The following is a 21,291-nucleotide window of genomic DNA, read 5'->3' on the forward strand; positions in this document are numbered from 1 at the left end:
GCTTATCTTCTTGCCTTATGGGATTCCTCATTCCCGATATAATTTAACTGCAAATATGTTGTATTATTTAGTCATTTTATTTATAGGAAATGCCTTTGTGTAAAACATTCATCATGCGCTTCTAAACATTACGTGTGATGATTCATTACACGAGGCCTGCACGGGTCCTAGTCCTAGCTGCTGAGAGGAATCAGCGAAACAACAACACTATATAATTAGGGGAGTGTCCGACACAGGAAATTATATTAACGAGAGACTATTCGACTTACACAAAATATCCCAAAATAACACAGGACGTGTTTGCTATCCATTAATTTTATTCGGATTGAAGGATTTATATTGTTTTAGGCCGCGTTTTGTCCAAAAAAATGCCATGTTATAGCCTTAAAATAATCGTGGTTGCGGCCCTCACAGCCTGTCGAGGGCGGCAATAGGCTGCAATACTCGGCTGGCCCTGGAGTCCTGTATCTGGGCTCCTTGTCCTTCACCCTCCCCCTGAAGTGGGCTGAGGAGTCAGTAATCATTGTTGACGATATTACATTTAGAAAAATGTCAACAATGGCGCGCAGGCTAATAACATAGACAATATAAAACTGGCCAAGATAATAATTTAACAAAATGCTGTCACTTATGCAATGTGGGTAAATAATAACATGTTCTGCAGGCCTATACAACGGAGTATGAACCATGCAAACCCACGCTCTGATATATTGTAGGCTATTGCTAGCATTCTAGGCTATCAGAGCAGTAGCCTATCCTGGCCTAAGTGTTGATTTACCCTCAATAAAGAAAATGAGCCTGGACAAGGCAACAATGTATGTTCTTACATCGATGTCTGGCTACTTTGACATGAGAGACAATGTAGAGTCTCCTGTCCCAAATTGTTAATGAATTGCTATGCAGTGTATTGACAGCATGTGGATTATGATAGACAACACGAACCTCTAAAATAACTCCACAGCCCCCCACCTCCATACTGTTGCATTTTGTAAGGTTTCATTGTTTGTTATAATTATTCTATTTGTTCTCTGACGTCTTTTAACTGTGCTTATAGCTTGAGTACGATGCATTCAATAGGCCTAATTTTCTGTGGTTGTCCCACCGAGCTATTTTAACGTTAAGTAAATTCGCCCGGATAAATGCATCTTGTTGTGAAAAAGCTGTACAAAAACAACCTTTCACTCATGTTTTTATTTCGACGGACCACGGACTGCTAGCCTACAACACAGAAAGCCCAAATATCAGAGAGACAGACCACATTTCAGACAGACCGATACAGACACATGTTCAGCTGCAAGGAGACTGAAAGCACATGCACAAATATGTACACAGACATACACAACCGGGAATATAGTCAAAATTGTCATTTTTCCCTATGAGGAATTCAAAATAACTGCAAGTTTTTTTTCTTGTTATTATAATCAATGTAATTAAACATTTATTCTGTAGCCTAGTTTATGCCTTTGTGTGGCCGTTGCACAGCAGAAACTGCCCGCTAAACCTCTGGAGGGAGCCTGCGCAGCGCACACCGACGGAACCCGAGTGTGTGTGCCGCCATGGTGACTGTTACGTCACACCCCGAGCACGGATGTGTGTGTGTTTTGAGTGTGTGTGCCTCGGTGGAGTGAGAATGTAGATAGATGTTCGAAAGGATTGAAAGGTAGACTAGAAGTGGAAGGACATGCACAAGATTCGAAGAGAGTCGCAACAGACAGATCGGTATCCGATTCCTGCGCGATTCAAAAAGGTAGAGTCAATTTGTGTGTTTTGTTGGTTATTGCACAGACTTGTCGCCGGAGTTGTCCGAGGCCACGAATTGTGCTCGAGGTGGCAGAGATCCTTGGGATGGACTCCCGCTTTCCCTCGCGCTGGCGTGGGAAATCACGCGCCATTGAAGGTTGATGTTGTGCATGCGCGGTGGTCGACTATGTGCATGGTTGATGCTACATTGCCTGGCTTCGGCGGCCTCCATTTGCGAATGTATGTGCATGCTCGAAGATTATTTTGAGGCCTTTTGTTTCGACGACAGCACGCAACAGTTGGAGTTTGCTCTGTTATTATTGCTCTCCAAACAGCGCAACACACCCTATGTTGGTGAAAGGTAGGCGTCAGTGAATGTCCAACTTTTTAACTTGCTGGCTAAATATCTTGAGGCCTACAACAAGGCTTGTTGAGGAGGGGACGAAGGGTGGTGTCAAGCAACTTTTACCTATGCGACACTGACTTGTGTTTTTGAGGAAATAGTCGATGTAAAGCACATGAAAATAAAGAAGGATAATGGTTTGATAGGTCAGATAGAAATATGATTTGAAATAACCATATGCCTTTTAAACAAAAAAGACAATAACACCTCATAACTTTGGCATTTCGATAGACACGAATGGAGGGCTTGGACTCTGGTATTTGTATTCTGAACTGAAATTGACTAGGACACTACTCCAGGTGTACTGTTTTTTAAAAAAAGTACTGTTTAAAAAAGGTGCCACACACGTTCTGTTGTCAACAACGCCCAAGAATCCTACACAGACCAAACTGGAAATGTACTATTGTCATTAAGCCTATCTGTCATACAGTCGATTAAAGTTGTGATATTAAGATAATCTGAATAATTTAAATAACTTAGGTAGGTTAATATACATTTCAGGATTACATTGATTCAATTGATTCTAAGCCCAGATATTCTATTCCACTCTGAACTGCAAAAGCAGCCGGCTCTCACTGTGCTCTTAGGGCGGTAGGGTGCAAAAGTCTTTGGACACAACACAGCGGGGTTGCGTTGTTCTTATTTATTTTTTAAACACATTTTATTAATTAACTCATGTGAAAAGATGTTCACATGTTCAGGGCTTAATAATTGTTGTTAAATAGAATACACGAAGTCTAAACAAATGAACTAGAGAGTCGTTTTTAACTTCTGTCTTAAAGATCTTCATCCTTTTCGGTTTATACTATTAAAGCGTGGACCGATATGGGCTATATGTAGCTTGAGTGTTTTGAAAATGGGACAATTAACATCGTGGGACATCTAAAAGTTATATATATGTCCCATTTACACATCCAATCACCCTTCACAAAAAATATTGAGAACATTATTCTGAGAAAAATGAAACATCCAAATGCAGTTTAAGAAAGTTCAAAGCAGACTGGACAGTTTCATTTTTCAAGAGCTTTATCTTTTAAAAAAATGTTGAAATCTTTAATTATCTGGAGTGGGATAGATGTATATGAATCCAATATGTAAATCAATCAAGAATATGTAAATCAAAATAAAACTCTTATTTTCACCAACTCCTATAAACAAATCCAGATTGTGTTCTAAACATATTAGTTAACACCAGGTCTGTTTGCAGAGGGATGAGAGGAAATCATGGGGAAGACACATTTTTGTTCAATCATGAAAAGAAGTGCTGAAAACAAATTGGCTCCCAAAATGAAAATAAAAAGGTGGAGACCATTGTGCGTATACAGAAGAGTAGCGCCAGTAGTCACAGTCTATTGTGATGTTGTTGAAATGATTCAACAACATATATGTAACAGTATAAATATTTTCCTTCATTAATATACAAAACAATTCCATGGAGATTGAGGGATGCTACGCTATTCTCCCACTTTCTCACCTGTGTCTGTATACATGTACCACAAGCTAGGATCTTTCAGTTCCAAGACCTACATTTTTGTCTCTAACGTACAGACACTTTATAGAAATGTCCATCAAGTCAGAATGTTGAATAAACTAAATGTACCCATACTTTACCTGTTGTCCGCTGATTGTCGAACTTTGTAGAAGGTGATCTGAGACACAACATCCACTAGGACATGTGAGGCTAGTAACCCGCAATTCAAATACCTTGTTTTGTACATGGTTTTGCCGTTTCTAGTTCTGGTTTGAATTGTCAAAACAATCTCTGATACTTTACGCTTAAATTGTTTATATGTTGTGAATCAATGCGCGAGTTTAGAAATACAGGCCGAGCCCATGCAGACAGGTGGTACAAAATCATGGATTAATACTGCTCTACTGCAGACATTTCGTTTTCACTTCTTACCGTCCGAAGTGGACTAAGTCAGTAGGAACAACCATTGGAGTACATGTAAATATAGTTGTGCTCAACATTCTGATTAGTAAAGATAACTACATCTTTTTGTTAGAACTAGGGTCAGCTAAATTAGTCAATGTATGGTGATGACAAATCTTCACTATAGCAGACAAACCGCATATGACATGTCAGTCTCAAATCTGAACACAATGTCATTTTTATATTTTAATCTAATCAGAATCCCCTTTATTCGCTAAATACATTTACATCTCTGCTTGTGATAGACAACATACAAAGACTGAAAATAAATTATCCCTCAAGCTGTCATAAAATCTAAGGGTATAAAATGGGGGATGGACATATCGGATAATATAAGATACCATATGAGCTGTGAGTATTAAATATACATAGATTTCCATTTAATTTACACATTTACAGTATCAGTATAATATATCTAGATGTATAGAGAATAGCAGTACATTTGTTAAGGTGTCTGTTTTGAGTTGGCTTAATGAGCATAGTCTGTTAAGTCTCTGTGGGACAGATGGTGGGTTGGTGAGTTTCACAGGGACACCAATAGCTAAGTGGTGTAATTTTACAATTTGGGCAATTAATAATTATTATGTTTTAGATTCTATAGCTATTCCTTTAGTCATGTCCCAACAATGTTATTGTCAATGTCCATTTGTCATATATGGATTTTTCTAGACATTTTTCAAGCATTGTTGAAAAAGAGAATAGTAGTTAACATTGAATTTGTTTAATCTATGGAGGACCCCGGCATAATGGAGGAGCGGGTGGAGGATTCGGCCATTACCACCTCTGTCACCACATCAATCCCGTCTGACAGTGTCACCGTGGAGACGAGCCTGGCCAATAAAAATGGGGGCCAAGCTGTTGCCAGGACACACCAGGATGTAAACATAACCAGCATAGCCGTGGCTTCATCCGTCGAGACCATAACCAACACTAAGGTCAACCGACCTATGGAATTATCCACACACAGTGAAGCTAGCTTGGCCATATCTGTATCCATCGATGCCATCACAACCAAAGAAGGAAGTGGAAACATAGCCTCACCTATAGGTAACAAGAGGAAATCTGAAGCTAAGCCATCGCCAGCTGCCCCCCTGAAAAAGTGTCTCTCCGATCTCGCCCTCCCCTCATCACCAGTTGCCGAAGGCCCAGCCCCCAGAGACCTGCACCCCGGGGAGGAACACCTATCGGCGGTCAGGTCGTGCAATGGCGTTGTGGTCACTCTGGAGAACAGCAGTGTCTGGAGGGAGTTCCACCGCTGCGGGACTGAGATGATCCTCACCAAACAGGGACGGCGCATGTTCCCCTACTGCCGCTACCGCCTGTCGGGTTTGGAACCAACACGCCGTTACGCCCTGGTGCTGTCAATCACCCCTGTCGACACATACCGCCACCGCTGGAACCTGAAGGAGTGGGAACCCAGTGGTCCCGGGGAACCACACACCCAGGCCTCCTCCAGAGTCTTCCCCCACCAGGACTCCTCAGCACTGGGGAAAGTATGGATGGCCAATCTGGTTTCCTTTTATAAACTCAAACTGACTAACCACTCCCTGGACCAAGAGGGGCTGGTGCTGCTGCACTCCATGCACCACTACAGGCCCAGTTTACATGTGATCCCAGTCGCAGATGCCGGCGGCCTTGGCTTTGACCCTAAGCTGCTCGACGTCCAGCTCCTCGGTCCTGAGGTCATGACCTTCACATTTCCTCAGACGGAGTTCTATGCCGTCACGGCATACCAGAACAGCAAGATCACCCAGCTCAAGATAGACTATAACCCTTTTGCCAAGGGCTTCCGGGAGGAGAGTGGCAGCCCGCGCTTCAGCAAGCCCAAGCCAGAGCAGTCTCAGGCAGGGAAGGGAGGCACCCGCTCCCCCGGTCTGAGCTCCGCTAGGCCCGATGCTGGTGAGAGGACTGAGCAGTCTGTGGCTGTGAATGGCGTGGCTGATCTAAGGTGAGTGAAGAATGTTATCACTGTAATTCAGCTGGTTTCACTGTTACTCATTTTTGATACGCCTATAATTTATTTATTTTCCTTAAACATCTTTCATGATCTTGTAGTATAAAGAACCAGCCTCTCCATTCAACTCACCCTGTGGAGGCTAAAGTCTCAGGAAAGCCAAGGAGAGCCGCGCCTGGTCTCGCCCCTACAACAGACACTGACGCCAGTCAGACTGATGTGTCGGCCAGCGAGGAGGGCATGGACCTTGACGACAGTGACAGTGATCACGTCTTCCACAAACAGTATCTCCGAGCACAGCTGGCACTCCCCTCAGGAGCCACCAAGCCTGGGGACAGACAGAGGGCTGTGGGGGAGAGACAGGGAGCTGGTAGCAAGATGGACTGTCTACAGGCCAGCCTCACTGCTAAACCTTGGAATGCCCCACAGTCTGCTATGTTAAATGCAACACGCTGTTCGAAGCCTTTGGAAACTTCCAATGCAGAGTCTGAGAGCACATACTCACAGAAGGTTGAGCATGTAAAACCCGCTGTGACCTCACCCGACGTGCTTCCGGAACTTCAGGACGACAGGTCGGCCAGCTTAACCCCTAAACCGCCCAAACTACATAATATTACACCCAAGCCTTCTGCGCTTACCCCCGCACCCTCACCTCTGACCCCCACCGCCTCCCCCTTTGCCGTCCCTAAGCCATGGAAGAAGGGACGTAAGCCCGGGGGCAATCGGTGGGGCAGCGGTGGAAAAGTCTCCAAGGGAACTAAGGCGGCTGTTACGGCAACCGGCAGCCCGGTAACTGTCGCTATGCAACCGGAACTGGACGACGTGGAGGGTCTACTTTTTGTGTCATTCACTTCCAAGGTAAAACACAACAGCCACATCGACAGATGTCGTTTTGAAGAGATGTCGTTTTGAATTTTCCAGAACACTGGAAATGGATTTTAAAAACTCAGATGCATGTTTGCTGAATGGGCACAGGGTTTTTGACGACAACCTCCTGTCTTCTTTGTCACAGGAAGCTCTCGGCGTCCATGTGGAGGACGTGTCACCCAGCACCCCGTCACCTGTGACTCTGGAGCTCCCGGAGAAAACTGGTACGGCTGCAAAGATATTATTCTCTTGTGTAGAATCTGAAAAGAGCTCATCGCTCGTGAGCTACGAGACCACTACAGGCACACAAAATAGATTTCCACTGATTGGCATTCCCAGTGCAGTGTGCCTCTTTCAAGGGTCTCCAATACTGACGACACGGCTGTGCTAGTCTGTTCCATTCTAACCCAGCCCAGCGTGACCTAATTGTGTGTGTTTGTGTGCGTGCGTGCACAGTAGTGGAGAGTGATGATGAGAAGATAAGCCGTCTGCAGACTGTCCTTCTCCAGGACCTGAACAAACTCAAACACCGGCAGACTATCCATCCAGTCCTTCAGGAGGGTGAGCGGATGCTGGAATTACCCACTCTGTCTCTTTTCTCTGTCTCTTCCTCGCACTCCCAGCCTTAGAAACGCCTTTGCCCAGAAAACAGCTCCAACATTTATCCACCGTTCCTAACAGCATTCTCTTGTGTTATCCTTTTTAGTGGGCCTGAAGTTGAGCTCTCTGGACCCAGGCCTGGCCATCGACCTCCAGTATCTGGGAGTGTGTCTGCCCCTCCCTCCCCCTGTGTTCTCTGGGCCGGGCAACGGTATGTGCGCTGGTAAGCCACGCGAGGAGATGGAGCCATCTGAAAAAGCCTGGGGACATGAAGTAGCGCCACAGGCCTACGCAACAGTAGCAATAAGAGGCGGGATTAGTGTCCTTTTTTAATCATCCGCGATACGATGAATCTCCAGTGGTCGTGGCGTGGCGGCTGACACTAGGCATATTGTTTGCTTTTGCTTTGTTAACATTGTCATTTGAGGAAACCCGTAAGCAGCGGCCCCGGAGGACGTTGTCATAGTTGGCAACATGCAAACTTCTTAGTAGTCATGTTCTCATTGTCTGATTGAGAACTGTAAATGCCCAGCCCAGTACTAAATGAATTACATTTGAAAGATTATCATTCTTTTTTTTTTTTAATTGCTCAGCTAGTTTAATGTATAAGCACCACTGAGAACTTAATAGGCAGTTTGCTGTGATCATCCGCGTCCCATTTAACCCGCTCATCAGTCAGGCCGATAACAAGAATGGCAATTAGTGGATTTACACCAAGTTAAACACTCTGAATTAGCCCTGGTAACATGACTCCCTCGTAGCTGTGGTAAAATAGGGAGAGTTAATGCTTGAGATTATTGTTTGGTCCAGTTTATCCCACAACCTTCAACCCTGTTCGGTGTTTGCTGATCTAAAGAGACCGTAAAACACAGACGGTTGGTTTGGATCTGGGTCCGTGTCTCTCTAACAACCCTGTGCCCTCTCTGCAGATGGAAGCAGGTCCTTTGTCTCCAGGACGGGGAAGACCAGTGATCTGACCAAGATCAAGGGCTGGAGGGACAAGTTCACCAAGACCAATGAGTCCTCACAGAACCACAACCCCAACCGCTCGGCCTTCTGCAGCGACATGCTCGACCAATACCTGGAAAGCGAGGCCCAGCGCATCAGCGACCGGGCCGATGCCTTCTCCCACAACCCCCTGGCCTCCGTTGCCTACCAGCTCCCTGTGACCAGCACCAGCTACGTCCGGACCCTTGACAGCGTCCTGAAGACTCGCACCCCTCCTCCCGCACCTCGCACGTTCTGTAAACCCTGCCCCCTCTCCCGCAAACCCCTCCTGTATGCCGCTCTGAAGATGCCCCCTCCACCCATCAACAAACACAGTTCCCCTCCCAAGTCGGCCAAACCCACACCAGCGCATTCCAAACAGACCCATATATCACCGGCACACGGCAAAGCCAGATCGGCGTCGGTACTACGTCCCATAAAGATCTCTAACAGTAACAAAACGACTGGTGCTAAAACTACAGCTGGGGGTAAAGTCACCAGCCCTACCACACAAAAGTAAGACATGCTACTGTCTTATATGCCCACGCAAAGTCATACTGTTTTTAGACAGGGGTGACTGTAGGCATTTGCATAAGCAAACTTTTTTAATCGTATGTTGTTGAAAACTTTTGCAGTCTTTACTTAATATTGCGGAAGTAGAAATGCAATACTCAAAGTGCATTTAGACATTTTTGTGTTTTGTTTTCATCTGTAGTTAGTCAATAGCTATCGCACATTTTTTATAGCTAGAGAACTATCGTAATGTCTATAAATGAAAGACCAACAAGCTTATCTCCGCTCCATGGCTAAATGGTTTTTAAAGAAAAATTGTGTTAATACTTCAATAATTAATCTACACCTTATAGCAAAATGTGCAGAATTGCATGAAATTCACTTAAAATCTAAAATGTCCACTCTCAAGAGGGTGGCCACAAAATGTATTGCTGCAGTTAGAGGGGGCTCACAAGGGTAGAGCCAGCCCTAAGTTAAGATGTCTACAAATTATGGTAACCAAACCAACGAGAACTCAGTCTGAATTGTAATATCCTTTGTTTTCCTAATTGTAATGTTCTGAAGAGTTTTGTTTCATTTACCCTAAAATGTACAAAAGCATCTGCGTTAAACATTATCCTCGCTCCGCTAGGTCTTCCCCAGGTAAGGGTGCAGCGAGGAGGGACACCAGTCCAGGAGGAAGCCTCTCCGGCGGGTTGCCTGTCCACCCTAGGAACCAACTCCGACAGAACGGCCTCTCTAAGATCCAGCTGAAAATGATGGAGATGGAGGACGCCGCCTTCTACCAGGGACATGATAGAACTCACGTCACTAATGAGAGGCTGCAGGCAGCGCTGGTGGCACTGCTTACTGCACAGGTCGGACTGGCGTCACACACGCCATATATTTCATCGTCCTCGTTGCAGTTTTCTTCCTGGATTTAAAAAGGGGCGTGGCATGGGGCATGGCCAAGTGAGCGGAGATAGGAGACTGATATAAATGTCATTTTAGAGAACATTTTCCTCTAGTGTTGAAAACAATGGTACTGCAAACATAGCTCAAACATTCAGCGTTTTAGAAGTAGTGTCCTATGTTAATATTGTTGCAACAAAATCTTCTGACAAAATGTCATGTGACACTGTTTTGGATATTTTACAGATATGTGATGTCACTTATCCAGAGCGATTTGTAGATAATAGATGGATGAGTTGGTTTCAAGCATAGGTCAATACATGATTGAAATATGCTGTGTGTCACTGTAAAGTGTAAAATACTAATATTATAAATATTTTGAATGCTAGCTAGCCATGTCTAACCGGGCATGTTCTCTTTCTAGACAACTCCTTTGACTATTTTTCAAGCCTTTACTGATGAGATTGAGAGATAGATTGGCAGGAAGTGATGTGACCATTTGGCACCTGTCTAGTTTTCTCATTTATTTGTGCACATTTGAACGAGAAACCGGGGCTTATAAAGTTAACAAAGCACTCGCTCTCTACCTACCATCTAGTCTTCTCATTAAAATCATCCTGTGGATTCTGCCTAGAATACTTTCAAATACCAATTATTTAAGCCCTTATTGGAAGAACAGCACAAAAATAAGACTGGGACTGAGTTAGTTAGAGGAGAAGTTGAAAGCCCACAGAAGCACTGGGCAAAGGTGTGCGTGTTTTCCACAAGCTACTGTGTATCAAAGTAGTAGGTTGTTATGCAAAATTCCTACTGATTCTCAGAAAACTTGGTAAAGCTGATAGCCATTTAAATTATATGCCCCATTCACAATATATATTGTTTAGCTCTCATCTATATAGGTTAGCGCTGTGGCCCACTTCCAACTCACTAGGGCTAGCCTGTAGCTATAGCGTACTGTGCAACTGGTCGCAATATTAACAGCAAATACCCCAAGGCCATTTCAATAAATCCTTAATGTTTTTGAGAGCCTGTTGGCTAACTTCTTCATAGATGACACTTTTTGTGTTTTTTTATTGGAAAAGCATATTGAAATTTACAATTGTTTGACATCTTACATACATTATGTTGCTTTACCATTTTAAACTTTTTAATACAAGAACAACAGAACCCAAGTAAGTGTGGTGGGGGAGCCAAATTACTTCCATATTATTTAAATTATTCCATTAAACTTGAAAAACTGTGCACAATTAGTAAGAGGCAGCAGTGCCTACCCAAAATCTGATCTAATCGGCTTAACATATTCCGTCCACTTGGACCATATCCTATAGAAAGTGTCCCTCTGCAATTTGAGTGAAAACGACAGTTTTTCCATTGTGTAGATCTCGTGCACAATGTTTATCCAGTCGCTTTTTGCGTTTCTATTTAAAATGGCATGTTCTTTAGATTCACTGTCTTGGGTTTAGGGACATCATTGTGAGACCAGGGTTCAAATAATGCTTGTGGATCAACCCTTGGGTGCCCACAGAAGGGGACGCAGTGTAATAATCCAACAGGGCTGCCTGGATTACATGTAAGCTCAGTTGAGGTAGAAGTCCGGCGTGTAGAAATTCCGCTCTAAATTTCCTGGTCCAGCGAGCTGCTTGAAAAGATCCAGAACGGCATTGGATGTGCTTTGGAATCTCGACATCGTATCGTGACATCAAGGTCCGAGTCCACTGGGAGTTACTGTGATGATGCAGTGCCATAATAACAAAGTGGATGTCATGAAATAGTGGAGAAATTCAGGGGGTAGAAAAAAAGAATCCTATTTTCCCCTTAAGATAACCCTAACCGTATCCTAAAAAACCTAACCATAAACCTAACTTAACTCCAGTCTTAATAGTAAGAATTGTACCCTAAACCTAATCCCTTAGCTGAAATTAGTTGTTTTTCACCTGGAAAATCCTCACAGCTAGTAAAACATGTACACACACTCACACACACATGCACAGACACACACACACACCCTTAAACACTACACATTGTCTGACGGCATGCTCTGTCTGTCTCTAGGGTCTTCCTAAGAGCCGTGGCCCCAAGGCCAGCCCGGTGGACGGTCCAGAGTGTGGTTCTGAGTTCTGCAGGCTAGGGTGTGTGTGTTCCAGCCTGGCCCGGGTGTCAAGGGGTCCTCTCCACTGCTACCGGCCCGACTGCATGCTAGGCTGCTCCTGCTTCAAACGCAGGATCACCAGGCAGACCCCAGCCAAGGACCAAACTCAGACGGCAACCGTTTACGGTGAGTTAATGTCCTGGGTGGTTGGGCGACGTTTGACGATGACAAAATTCCTTTATTGTGGTCTCTCTACTGACCAGAATGAATGATACATTGTATGTCAGTACAAACATGCCAATGAAAACGTGACCTCCAACTCTTCCTGCCCAGCCGTGTCAAATGTGGACCACGAGGTCCAGCCCAGTCGAGGCGTCCACGTCTCCACCCTGTGGGACCGCGGCGCGGGGCCGGACCCCGAACCCCTCTTCATTCCGAAAACCGCCCCCAGCACAGCCTCTCCACCTTCCCAGGTCAAGGCTCTAGCCAAGACCTCCCAACCGGGACCCAAACGCTACAAACCTCGTATAACTCCTGAGGTAAACGCAAGTGCGGTAATATCACAGCACCTTTTCACATTGTTAGTGAGCTACATTTGAGTCAAGCCTTTTAGTGACCTCCACAGAGAACTGGGAACCATTCAGGTCCCAGCCCCTGGTGTCTAACTGAACTGGCTGTGTAATAGGATTGTGGTAAAATCAGTACATTAAAAATGTTTGTTTGTGTGTGCTTGCGTGCGCACAGCTACTAGAGGAGGACAAGGACCCTGTCTACAAGTACTTTGAGAGTATGATGACATGCGCCCGCGTCAGAGAGTTCAACAGCAAACCCCCGCCACAGGTCCAGCCCCCCCAAGCATGCCTCTTCAATGAAAGTTACAGCTTTGTCATCCCCAGCAGCGGAACGGTGAGGGAGCGACACACGGACACACAGTCCGTGTTTATGGTCGGAGTAGACGTTGGCGTTTCTTTTTATAGACCTTTCAAGCTTTTTATCTAACCACTAGTGGCAGACAAACATTTTACAGTGGCTATTAAAAGAGGTGTAACGAAACAAATCTATCCTGGTTAAGTGTGAGTCCCGTCACAATGTATAACTTGTAGATCTTGTTTTTGTAGAAGAAGATCGCTGCCATCCTCTCGCCTCCAAATAAATCAGGTAAGAGTGTAGCCGGAACACTGTCTGCCAGGAGTGCCAGCTTGCAGTGGTATATCATCATGCACTCCTATTAAACCTCTCACCTGTTCCCCTGTAGTTGTACTAGGGAAGAGTCCTCCAACCCAGGCCAAGAAGGCCAAAGGTCCTGAACCCACCAGGCCAAAGGAGGTTGTTCCGGGGAAGAGTCCTCCGACCCAGGCCAAGAAGACCAAAGGTCCTGAACCCACCAGGCAGCTGGAAATTCAGTCAGAGTGTAACTGGGACCAGCATCGGAAACTGGTCTTGGGGGTCCTTTGTAAACGCATGACTCAGAACCGTCTGACGGAACCCTTCAACATCGGCCCATACCACGTACGCCTCCTCTCCAACACGTCCATGCGCAAGCCTGAAGGCACCATCATCATTTTCAAGGTAGGGCGCCTCATAAATGTTTCCAAACAGAAATGTATTGTTATTTATTCCTCTGTGTTTCAGGTTTAAACCGTATTACTTAATCTCCATGATTAGCTGCTAATGAGTATTACATCTCTCCACTTTTCTTTTTTCAAGGTTTGCATCAGTAAAGTTCCAGTTAAACGTACCGATGGTAGTGAGGCATCCAACAGCGAGGTCACCGACAACAGCAGTGATGACAGTTGTGATGATGATGAGGAGGAGGACGACGATGACGACGACATCTCTAAAGCAGAGCCTGACCAGGTCGGGGTGACTCCCTTCCTCACCAGAGTGATGCCGGCAGGACGACTCCGAGCCAGAAAGAAACGACCAGGATGCCCTGCTGTGGGGCTGATCCAGGTGTGCTGATTTACCGGACATTTCCTACAGAGAATGTATTCATAGACACATTAGAAACTGGGGTTGGTAGTGTCTCTGTCACTGAGGAGCTCCGAGTCATTCCAGATCAAAACGTTTTCCAAAGCTCTCCGTCCTGGAGAGGAACGGTTCTTTGTTCTGACGTTGGTGTGTTAATCCCCCAGGTGAACGGTAAATCTTACTCCCAGGCGCGCCTGCTGCTGGGGCAGATGGGCGCTCTGCATCCCGCCAACCGACTGGCCGCGTTTGTCACGGGCAGGTTGCGCTCTGTAGCGAAGTCTGCACAGAGTGCTCCTCAAAAGCCGCTCTCCCGCTACCTCAAGGAGAAGAAAACACCCCTGGGTCCCAGGCTCTTGAAGACATCAGCCACTGCTTGTACTCTACAAGGGAGTGGTGGTATTGCCACCACGGCCAAAAAGACGGCTGCGACCCAGAAAATATTCCAAACCAGTGCAGGTAAGACTGTCACTTCACTTGATATTGAACCTTTTTCAATGTACACAGATGAGAGCCCAAAAGCCTTTTGTTCACCTTGTTTTTTTGTATACATTTAAATAACCTGAAGGATGGATCTTTGTTATATGTTATTTTTCTTACCTGGCCTTGTCTGTCATTCAGGGAAGACCAAACTACCTCCATACAGACCAGCGTGGTCCCTTGGGGTCAAATCGAAGGGCAAAACCTCCACTAGTCAAACCACAACCACCACAGACCCCAAAGACCCAACCGGCTCCCGCCTCCTTCTGATTCCCATGTCCGTCCCCTCTCCTGCCCCTCCCCCGCACGAGGCGCCCCCTGTAGGAAAGATGCTTCTACAGACAGTCTCCTCCTCCCAGGGTTGTAAGACGTATCGCCAGCCCAACGGACAGCTGATTAAACTAGTACCTCTGAATCAGATGCGTTCCATAAAGCCCAAGAATCAGGAAAACTGCTCTGGTGAGTGCACGTACAGATGCATTTTCACACACCCACACACACGGCTTCGACGTCCTCTGACATGTTGTGTCTTCCTCCCAGGTTCTGCCGCCGAGACGTCCACGCCCAACAGGGCACTCCCGCCCCCGCCCCCCCCTCACCCCCTGCCGTCCCCCTCCCCACGCGCCCCTCATCAAATTCATCACGGGCCAGTCGGGTGCAATCACCCTGTCCCAGACCACCTCATCCACCTCCCCCGTTTCTCTCACCGTCTCCTCCTCCCCGAAGACGCCCAGCTTCTTGGGGCACACCGGGACCTACTCCTTCAGGATCTGTCCTCCACCAGTAGGAGACCAGGGCCCCAGGGGTAAGGGTCAGGACCCAGCAGGAGTGGCCCTGCCCGGGGGCTTCACCCTGATCCAGCTCCCTAAGCATGGAGATCCTGAAGGTGTGCCTCGTCCACCTGAACTGGTCAGAAACACAGGCATGGGTGAGGTGTCCGCAGGCAGATCTTCACATCAAGGAGATCCCCGGCTGGAGACTAAACCTTTATCCGGGACTGGAGGGGAGAAGTCCCAGAACCAGAAAGGGACCTTGTCTTCTCCGACCGTACCATCAGGCTTGAAGCCAGTTAAAACAGAAGACCACTCCTACACCCCAGTGTTATGTACCAACACACCCGGCCCCAGGTCAAACCTAGACCAGAAGAAACCGAGTCTGACCCAGTCAAAGGTCCTGAAATCTGACCCTAGATCAGCCAAAGCTGACTCCCCTCGTGCCACAGAGCCCAACGAGCTGACCTGTGATGAGCAGATGCTGTCGGATGAGAGTGATTCCGATAGGGTGGGGGAGAGGGGCGAGGTGGGCGAGGGCTTGCCACTTTGGAGTCCAGAATCGTTCAGTCGGTTTGCAACTCTCCACCCTGACATTAAGGTCGAGGAGTCCGATTCAGACGACTCGTCGGACGACTCCGATTCGGACAGCGAAGAAAGTGCCTCGGTAAGACAGTGTTCTGTGTGGTTGTTGCTTTGAACTTAGTTGTGATAAACCCTGTGTCTCCAACCGTGTGAGTTGTGGTGTTTTGTAAAGCCAGAGGGCGTTGTGCCGTCTCTCACCCCAGGAGGAAGAGGAGGAAGCCATCGACATCGAGACAGTGGAGAGGAAACATGGAATCGCCATCGCCAAGATGAGAGCCGCGGTCAAACACACCCAGTAAGACTCAGTGGCCGTGCATGTGTAGCCTCTAGTCCCTCAGTGCTAGAATTGCATATGACACTGAAGAAAGCTGTTTTTTAACTGGGGTTTTGTGCGTGTTTGTTTGAAATCTCTCTTTCTCCCTCGCCCAAACAGAAAAAATTATGAGGATGACAAAACCGTGACAAAACCAAAAGAAAAGGTAAAGCTTCACCGACCGATCCAACTCCTGAGCGCCGTCCTGTAGCGGTCGTTTTTCTTAGTTTTATTTTAGGTCTGAAGATGGATGGTTAATGACTCCTAATCTTCGATCTGTCTGTCCTGCAGCGCCGGAGAGATAAGCGAGAGGAGGCGGGTTCGGGGTCCGGCGATAGAGGGGTCCTCAAGAGCCGAACCCTGACGGAGAGGCTGCGTCGTGGCGAGCACCAGAAACTCTTCACCAGACTTAAGCAAGTGCTGTTCATGGAGGAGATGGACCCCAAGGTCTCCAAGCTTCACCTCCTCTCACAGGTAAGGGACAGTTATGTAGCAGTATTACTTTTTCATTAGATCTTGTTCTTGGTCTGTGGTAGTTGAATGCACCTTACGTTGCTTTCATGTCCTTTTATGGACTTTTTCTGTGGTAGGTTAGCGATACACAGCTAATGGTACGATGCGAAGTAGATGTTAAATAAGTCTTTGCTTGGTCAGGCTCTGAAGGAGATTCGTACCCTGTCTGTGGACTCAGCATCTCTGGAGGAGAAGAAGAGGATGCTTATGGAGATCCAGTCTGCCTACGTCAAGGAGATCGCATATATGTCTGGTACTGTCTCTCTCGCTGTTTATCTCACTCAATTGTAATGCTAATAGCTTTATTGGCGTGATGCTATTACCAAAGCGTACTCAGTCTTTAAGGTATTACCGCAATGAACTACTCGTGCATAATGTGGTCGCTTTCAGACTCCTTGTTTTCTGTGATGATTTATAAGGCGAAAAAAACTGTGGTTAAATAAAGCCCCAAAGCAGGACAGAACTTAGATCCTAACCCTGCCCTTACAGTTGGTGCATGTTGGTTTAAACCCGTCTCCCATTTTTCTGTAGGGAAACCAGAGCAGCTGATCAAGGCCAAGCTGACCGAGATCTGGGAGAAGAAGAGGGCTTTGGCAGCCCAGAGGAGAGCAGCTGTCCCCCCTACATCCAAGCCCTCCACCTCCGCTACCATCTCCTCCACACCCAGTCCCAACACCCTGACAGGTAAGAATGTGTCGATTCCTACACTGGATCAACAATAAGCCAGATAACAAAACATGTACATGACTTTGACCAACCACGTAGATATAACTAACTCCCGAGTGTGTTTCGCCGCTCGTGCATAGCAGCATCCCAGGTGCCTCGGGCTAGCTGTCTGAGTCCGACAGGGGCAGCAAGCGGCACTGTGAAACCGGTGGCTGCCGTTCTGCGCACGAAGAGCGGCAAGATCATCCTTCCCGCCTCCATGCTTCCCCCTTCCATGCTTCATGCTTCCAGACCAGGTGAGCCCTCATCTGAAGGGGAAATACATATTGGCTGTCTCCTACTCTGTTCCAAGAGGTTCGGTATCAATAAATAACTCGTCCACATGGCTGAATTGGAAGAGCTTAGAAGGTGTTTTTCAACTGACATTTCCATTGGCTCGTTATATGGGTAAAATGTGGCACAGGTTACGGTCATTGGACCGGCCTTCCTGCAGTGTGTTTTTGTATCATTCTAACTGTTGCGTATTTCCTTTGCCCGTGGCAGGAAGAGCGGTCTACAAACTGAAGGTTGTGAAGAGGTCACTGACACCCACCCCCTCCTCCAGCTCCACCTCCCTGGCAAATGACCACGTTGTGGCGAGCGAGAGTGCCGAGGAAAAGGACTCCGCACCCCCGACCATTCATCCCTCACAGCCCCTCTCTCAGACCCATGACCAACTGCCCTCCGTGTCAGTCTTAAACGACCAGGGGAGAACGTCAGGGGAGTCCCAGCAGCCCTCAGACGGCCCAGCAGAGGAGAACCCAGAGGTGGGTAATGAGGAGCCTCAGGCCCCTGACTTTAATGGGTCCATGGACGAAGAGACTCTCACGGTGAAGGACAGTCGCCCAACTGCCAAAAAGAAGTCCCTGATCAATAAAAAGACAATCAAGAGGATTTCTGGTATGAAGTGTCCCCTTGTGGAGATCGCGCCTATAAACAGTGCCATCTGGAGGCCACTGGAGGAACCGCAGGTAGGGGGTGAGAGTGACCCAAATGGCTGGGGCCTGTCGCTGACCAAGGAAGAGGCAGCGAGGCTGGTGAAGGCCGTCTCTGATCACAAGGGCATAGTGGCGACCAGGAAATCCAAGGATAGCCTGGTCCAACACAAAGGAAGTAAAAGCTCTGCGACCTCGAAGGCTGAAGGTAGCTCGGCAAAAAACAAAAAGGATTGCACACCACCACAAAAAGAAGAGGATGGCACAGTCTCCCGGCAAGAAGGCGAGGTTCCAGACATGCAGAAAGTAGAGGATAGCTTGAACGCACCGAAGGAAAATGACCTGTCAAATGCAGAGAGGGCCGAGGGGGGCTCTGCAACATCAAAGGAAACAGGTGGTGCGACGCAGGAGGCAGCAGGAGGTGCGGCCACACAGGGAGGCGCGGCCACACAGGGAGGCTCGCCGGGTGGCTTTGAGATTCCACTTGTGAAGAGAAAACGAGGGCGGCCACGATCGGCAGTCAAAACACCAGCAGCCGAACACACCGCAACCAGCCTTGCCACGAGGGGTCGGCCCCCTAAAGTCCCACGCGTTGGCATCGATAGCCCCGCGGCAACCACTGAGGCTAGCCCGGCCGACGAAAGGCAAGGCGCACGCAGCAACTCCACCCCCACTTCTCGACCTGGGTGTAGCCCCGTGAAGAGAGCTGCAGGTAGCCCCGCTACCCGGGGCAGGCCACCCAAACTACGGAAAGCTGGAGACTGCCCCAGCCCGGCCCCAGTAGCTCGGGCCGGGTTAAGCCCGGGGAGATCGACACGCGCCGGGGGCAGCCCCGTGGTGAAGACTGAGGGTGGCGTAGTCAAACCACCGCGAGGAGAAAGCCCTGCCAAGGCCACCCGAACTGCGGTTTATAACCCTGCACCAACAAGTAAAGGAAGCCCGGGTAACATCCCACAGGGTGTGGGTCGATCCGGAACCAGGCCTGTGACCCGCGCTGTGACTGTGAAGGACTCAGGCATTGGGAAGAGGACAATGAGGTCTGACAAGTCCTAGTGGAACTCTGAGACAATTAAAATGCCTGCCTTCCATTCCAGAGTAGAATTTCATCCAATCAGAGGAGTTAAACTTTTCACTTCAACTAAATAGCTGTCGTTAATGGCTGCACTCTTCCTATCCTGTTCAGACCACCACATGTGCCTGTTTGCAAATTGAAATGACCCAGGACAGTTGTCTGTCTGTGGGAGTCAGCCCTCTCTCAGCTTCAGGACTCATCTGCCTGCCTGCCTACTCGGGAATTACACACAACAAAGCAGCAAATGTAAACCTTTAGGACAGTTCATTTTCGGAACATCTGATGTGTTTGAGGGAGTCATTCAATGAACGTACCGTATGAACATACTATGGGTCAGGCTGTAGTTTTGAGTCTTGGGACATATATTAAGAGTGTGCCATGGCATGTATACATGATTTCTTAATTAGGTCAATATTCTTATTATGTTCGTGAGGGTGTTATTTAGAACGAAACCCTTGCTTTAGCTGAAGATGGAGGTATAGGAAATTATCATTATTATTTTATTGTTATCATCAAGATGGGTTCATGAATTAACTCTGCAATTCTTTTTTCTTTTTCTTAAGTGGTGAAGAAGAAAGTGTTCTCTTAAATCTACCAAAAATAATGGATATGCATAAACATGACCACAATACAGATTAATTATTTTCAGGAAGGGTTTTGAAGTTATCAATAGGTCCAAATATTTGCCGATGAAAATCATTGATTTAAGATATGTGTGTTTGTTTATGTCAAAAACACTGTACATTTATTTATATGTAAAGACTATATAGCTGTGATTCGTGTGTTCAGTCCTTGAAATACTATTCATTACCAAGTTTATTTTCTTCTCAAAATCAGCACTTTGTCAAATACATTTTATACTATTCCTTCTGTTATTTCCTCTATCACAACCATATTTAATTTGCCTTCTGGATTGCTTCCCAGTCTGTTCAGTAATTGTACTCCTTGTTCAATGATTCTCACGCCAGACGTTTGAGGAGTTCTAAACAAGCATTATTATTTGTGGTCCCAATACATTTGTTTCAACCTTGTGTGTCAATGTCATGACAAAATCTAAGCTATACTGTAATACGAGGTTTCTCTAACCTGTCCTTGGCCCTCCCCAGATGTTTCACTTTTTTGTTTTTACTGTGAACTGTCCCACCTGATTCAGTTAGTCAAAGGCTTGATGATTAGTCGACTCATTGAACTGTGCTAGTTTACATTTAAAACTAAAACAGGAAACATCTGGGGAGGTCCATGGGGAAATTCGGGAATCCCGGTTGTAATATCTATGAAATAACTTTTGTAAATATGTATTTTGTTTTTTATCTAAGTCGGTCTTGTGTTTAATAATGTTCAATGCATTTTGTAAAGAAATAACTGTTTTACACCAGTGAGTGCTGGTAAGGGACTTGAAAATGAATAAAACTGCACATGCATTTCTTTGGTGTGACACTTCTCAATGTTCATTTAAACTTCATCAGATGATGAAAGGGAAAACTTGGCTAAACTGAAAGTGTTTAGGATATAAAGCTTAAAGGAATTGCCCAGTGTTTCCAGATTTCTTTTAATAATGTACAGTACCTGTCTATTTTGGATTTTACTCAAGGGAATTTTTTGATTTTTACTATTTTCCACATTGTAGAATAGCGATTGAGAAGCAGTAATATTGATAGCTGTTTTGGATGGGAACTGGTGTTGATGCAATTCAGCTTGCTTTCACATGGGGAATACATTATAAACAGCTCCTTTGTGTTACCTGGGTTGTGAAAGTCCCACCTGTAACTATTCTGTTAAACCGTAATAACGTTGTTTAGCAGTCTACTTTTTATGATGGTTTACACCCACATCATAAAATACATTTGAACTAACTTTAAAAAAAAAAATCTCTGGAAAAACTAGGTAGTTACTTAAGCTTTGAAAAGACACACTAAGTGATTTTGGATAATTGTTTTCTGCCGCGGTCCCTATAGCGCATTGATCGGCGAGAG

At 46.4% G+C, this 21,291-nt stretch overlaps 2 protein-coding genes across 4 annotated transcripts; both read left to right on the top strand.

The window, feature by feature from the left end:
- Positions 1-1,544: 1,544 nt before the first annotated feature.
- Positions 1,545-15,257, top strand: magl (MAX dimerization protein MGA-like). Of its 3 annotated transcripts, none has more exons than XM_034287902.1 (17): positions 1,545-1,747; positions 4,811-6,024; positions 6,132-6,888; positions 7,043-7,121; positions 7,354-7,458; positions 7,604-7,720; positions 8,427-9,000; positions 9,629-9,854; positions 11,941-12,163; positions 12,311-12,516; positions 12,722-12,883; positions 13,096-13,135; positions 13,233-13,546; positions 13,685-13,930; positions 14,113-14,404; positions 14,567-14,884; positions 14,966-15,257. In XM_034287902.1, the coding sequence occupies exons 1-17, from the start codon at positions 1,682-1,684 to the stop codon at positions 15,232-15,234; spliced, it is 5,208 nt and encodes a 1,735-aa protein (XP_034143793.1). In that variant the 5' UTR covers positions 1,545-1,681; the 3' UTR covers positions 15,235-15,257. The 3 variants fall into 3 exon arrangements, with proteins under 3 accessions (XP_034143793.1, XP_034143794.1, XP_034143795.1); XM_034287903.1 differs by having other exon boundaries at positions 7,604-7,708; XM_034287904.1 differs by lacking the exon at positions 1,545-1,747 and adding an exon at positions 1,808-2,101.
- LOC117593302 lies at positions 15,249-20,743 on the top strand. The gene is made up of 8 exons (XM_034287905.1): positions 15,249-15,862; positions 15,984-16,075; positions 16,214-16,259; positions 16,385-16,567; positions 16,748-16,859; positions 17,138-17,290; positions 17,413-17,568; positions 17,816-20,743. Exons 1-8 carry the CDS (start codon positions 15,350-15,352, stop codon positions 19,297-19,299), a joined length of 2,739 nt encoding a protein of 912 aa, XP_034143796.1. The 5' UTR covers positions 15,249-15,349; the 3' UTR covers positions 19,300-20,743.
- The last annotated feature ends 548 nt before the right edge of the window (positions 20,744-21,291 follow it).

Source organism: Esox lucius, chromosome 18, assembly GCF_011004845.1.
Source record: "Esox lucius isolate fEsoLuc1 chromosome 18, fEsoLuc1.pri, whole genome shotgun sequence".
Classification (NCBI taxonomy): Eukaryota; Metazoa; Chordata; class Actinopteri; order Esociformes; family Esocidae; genus Esox; species Esox lucius.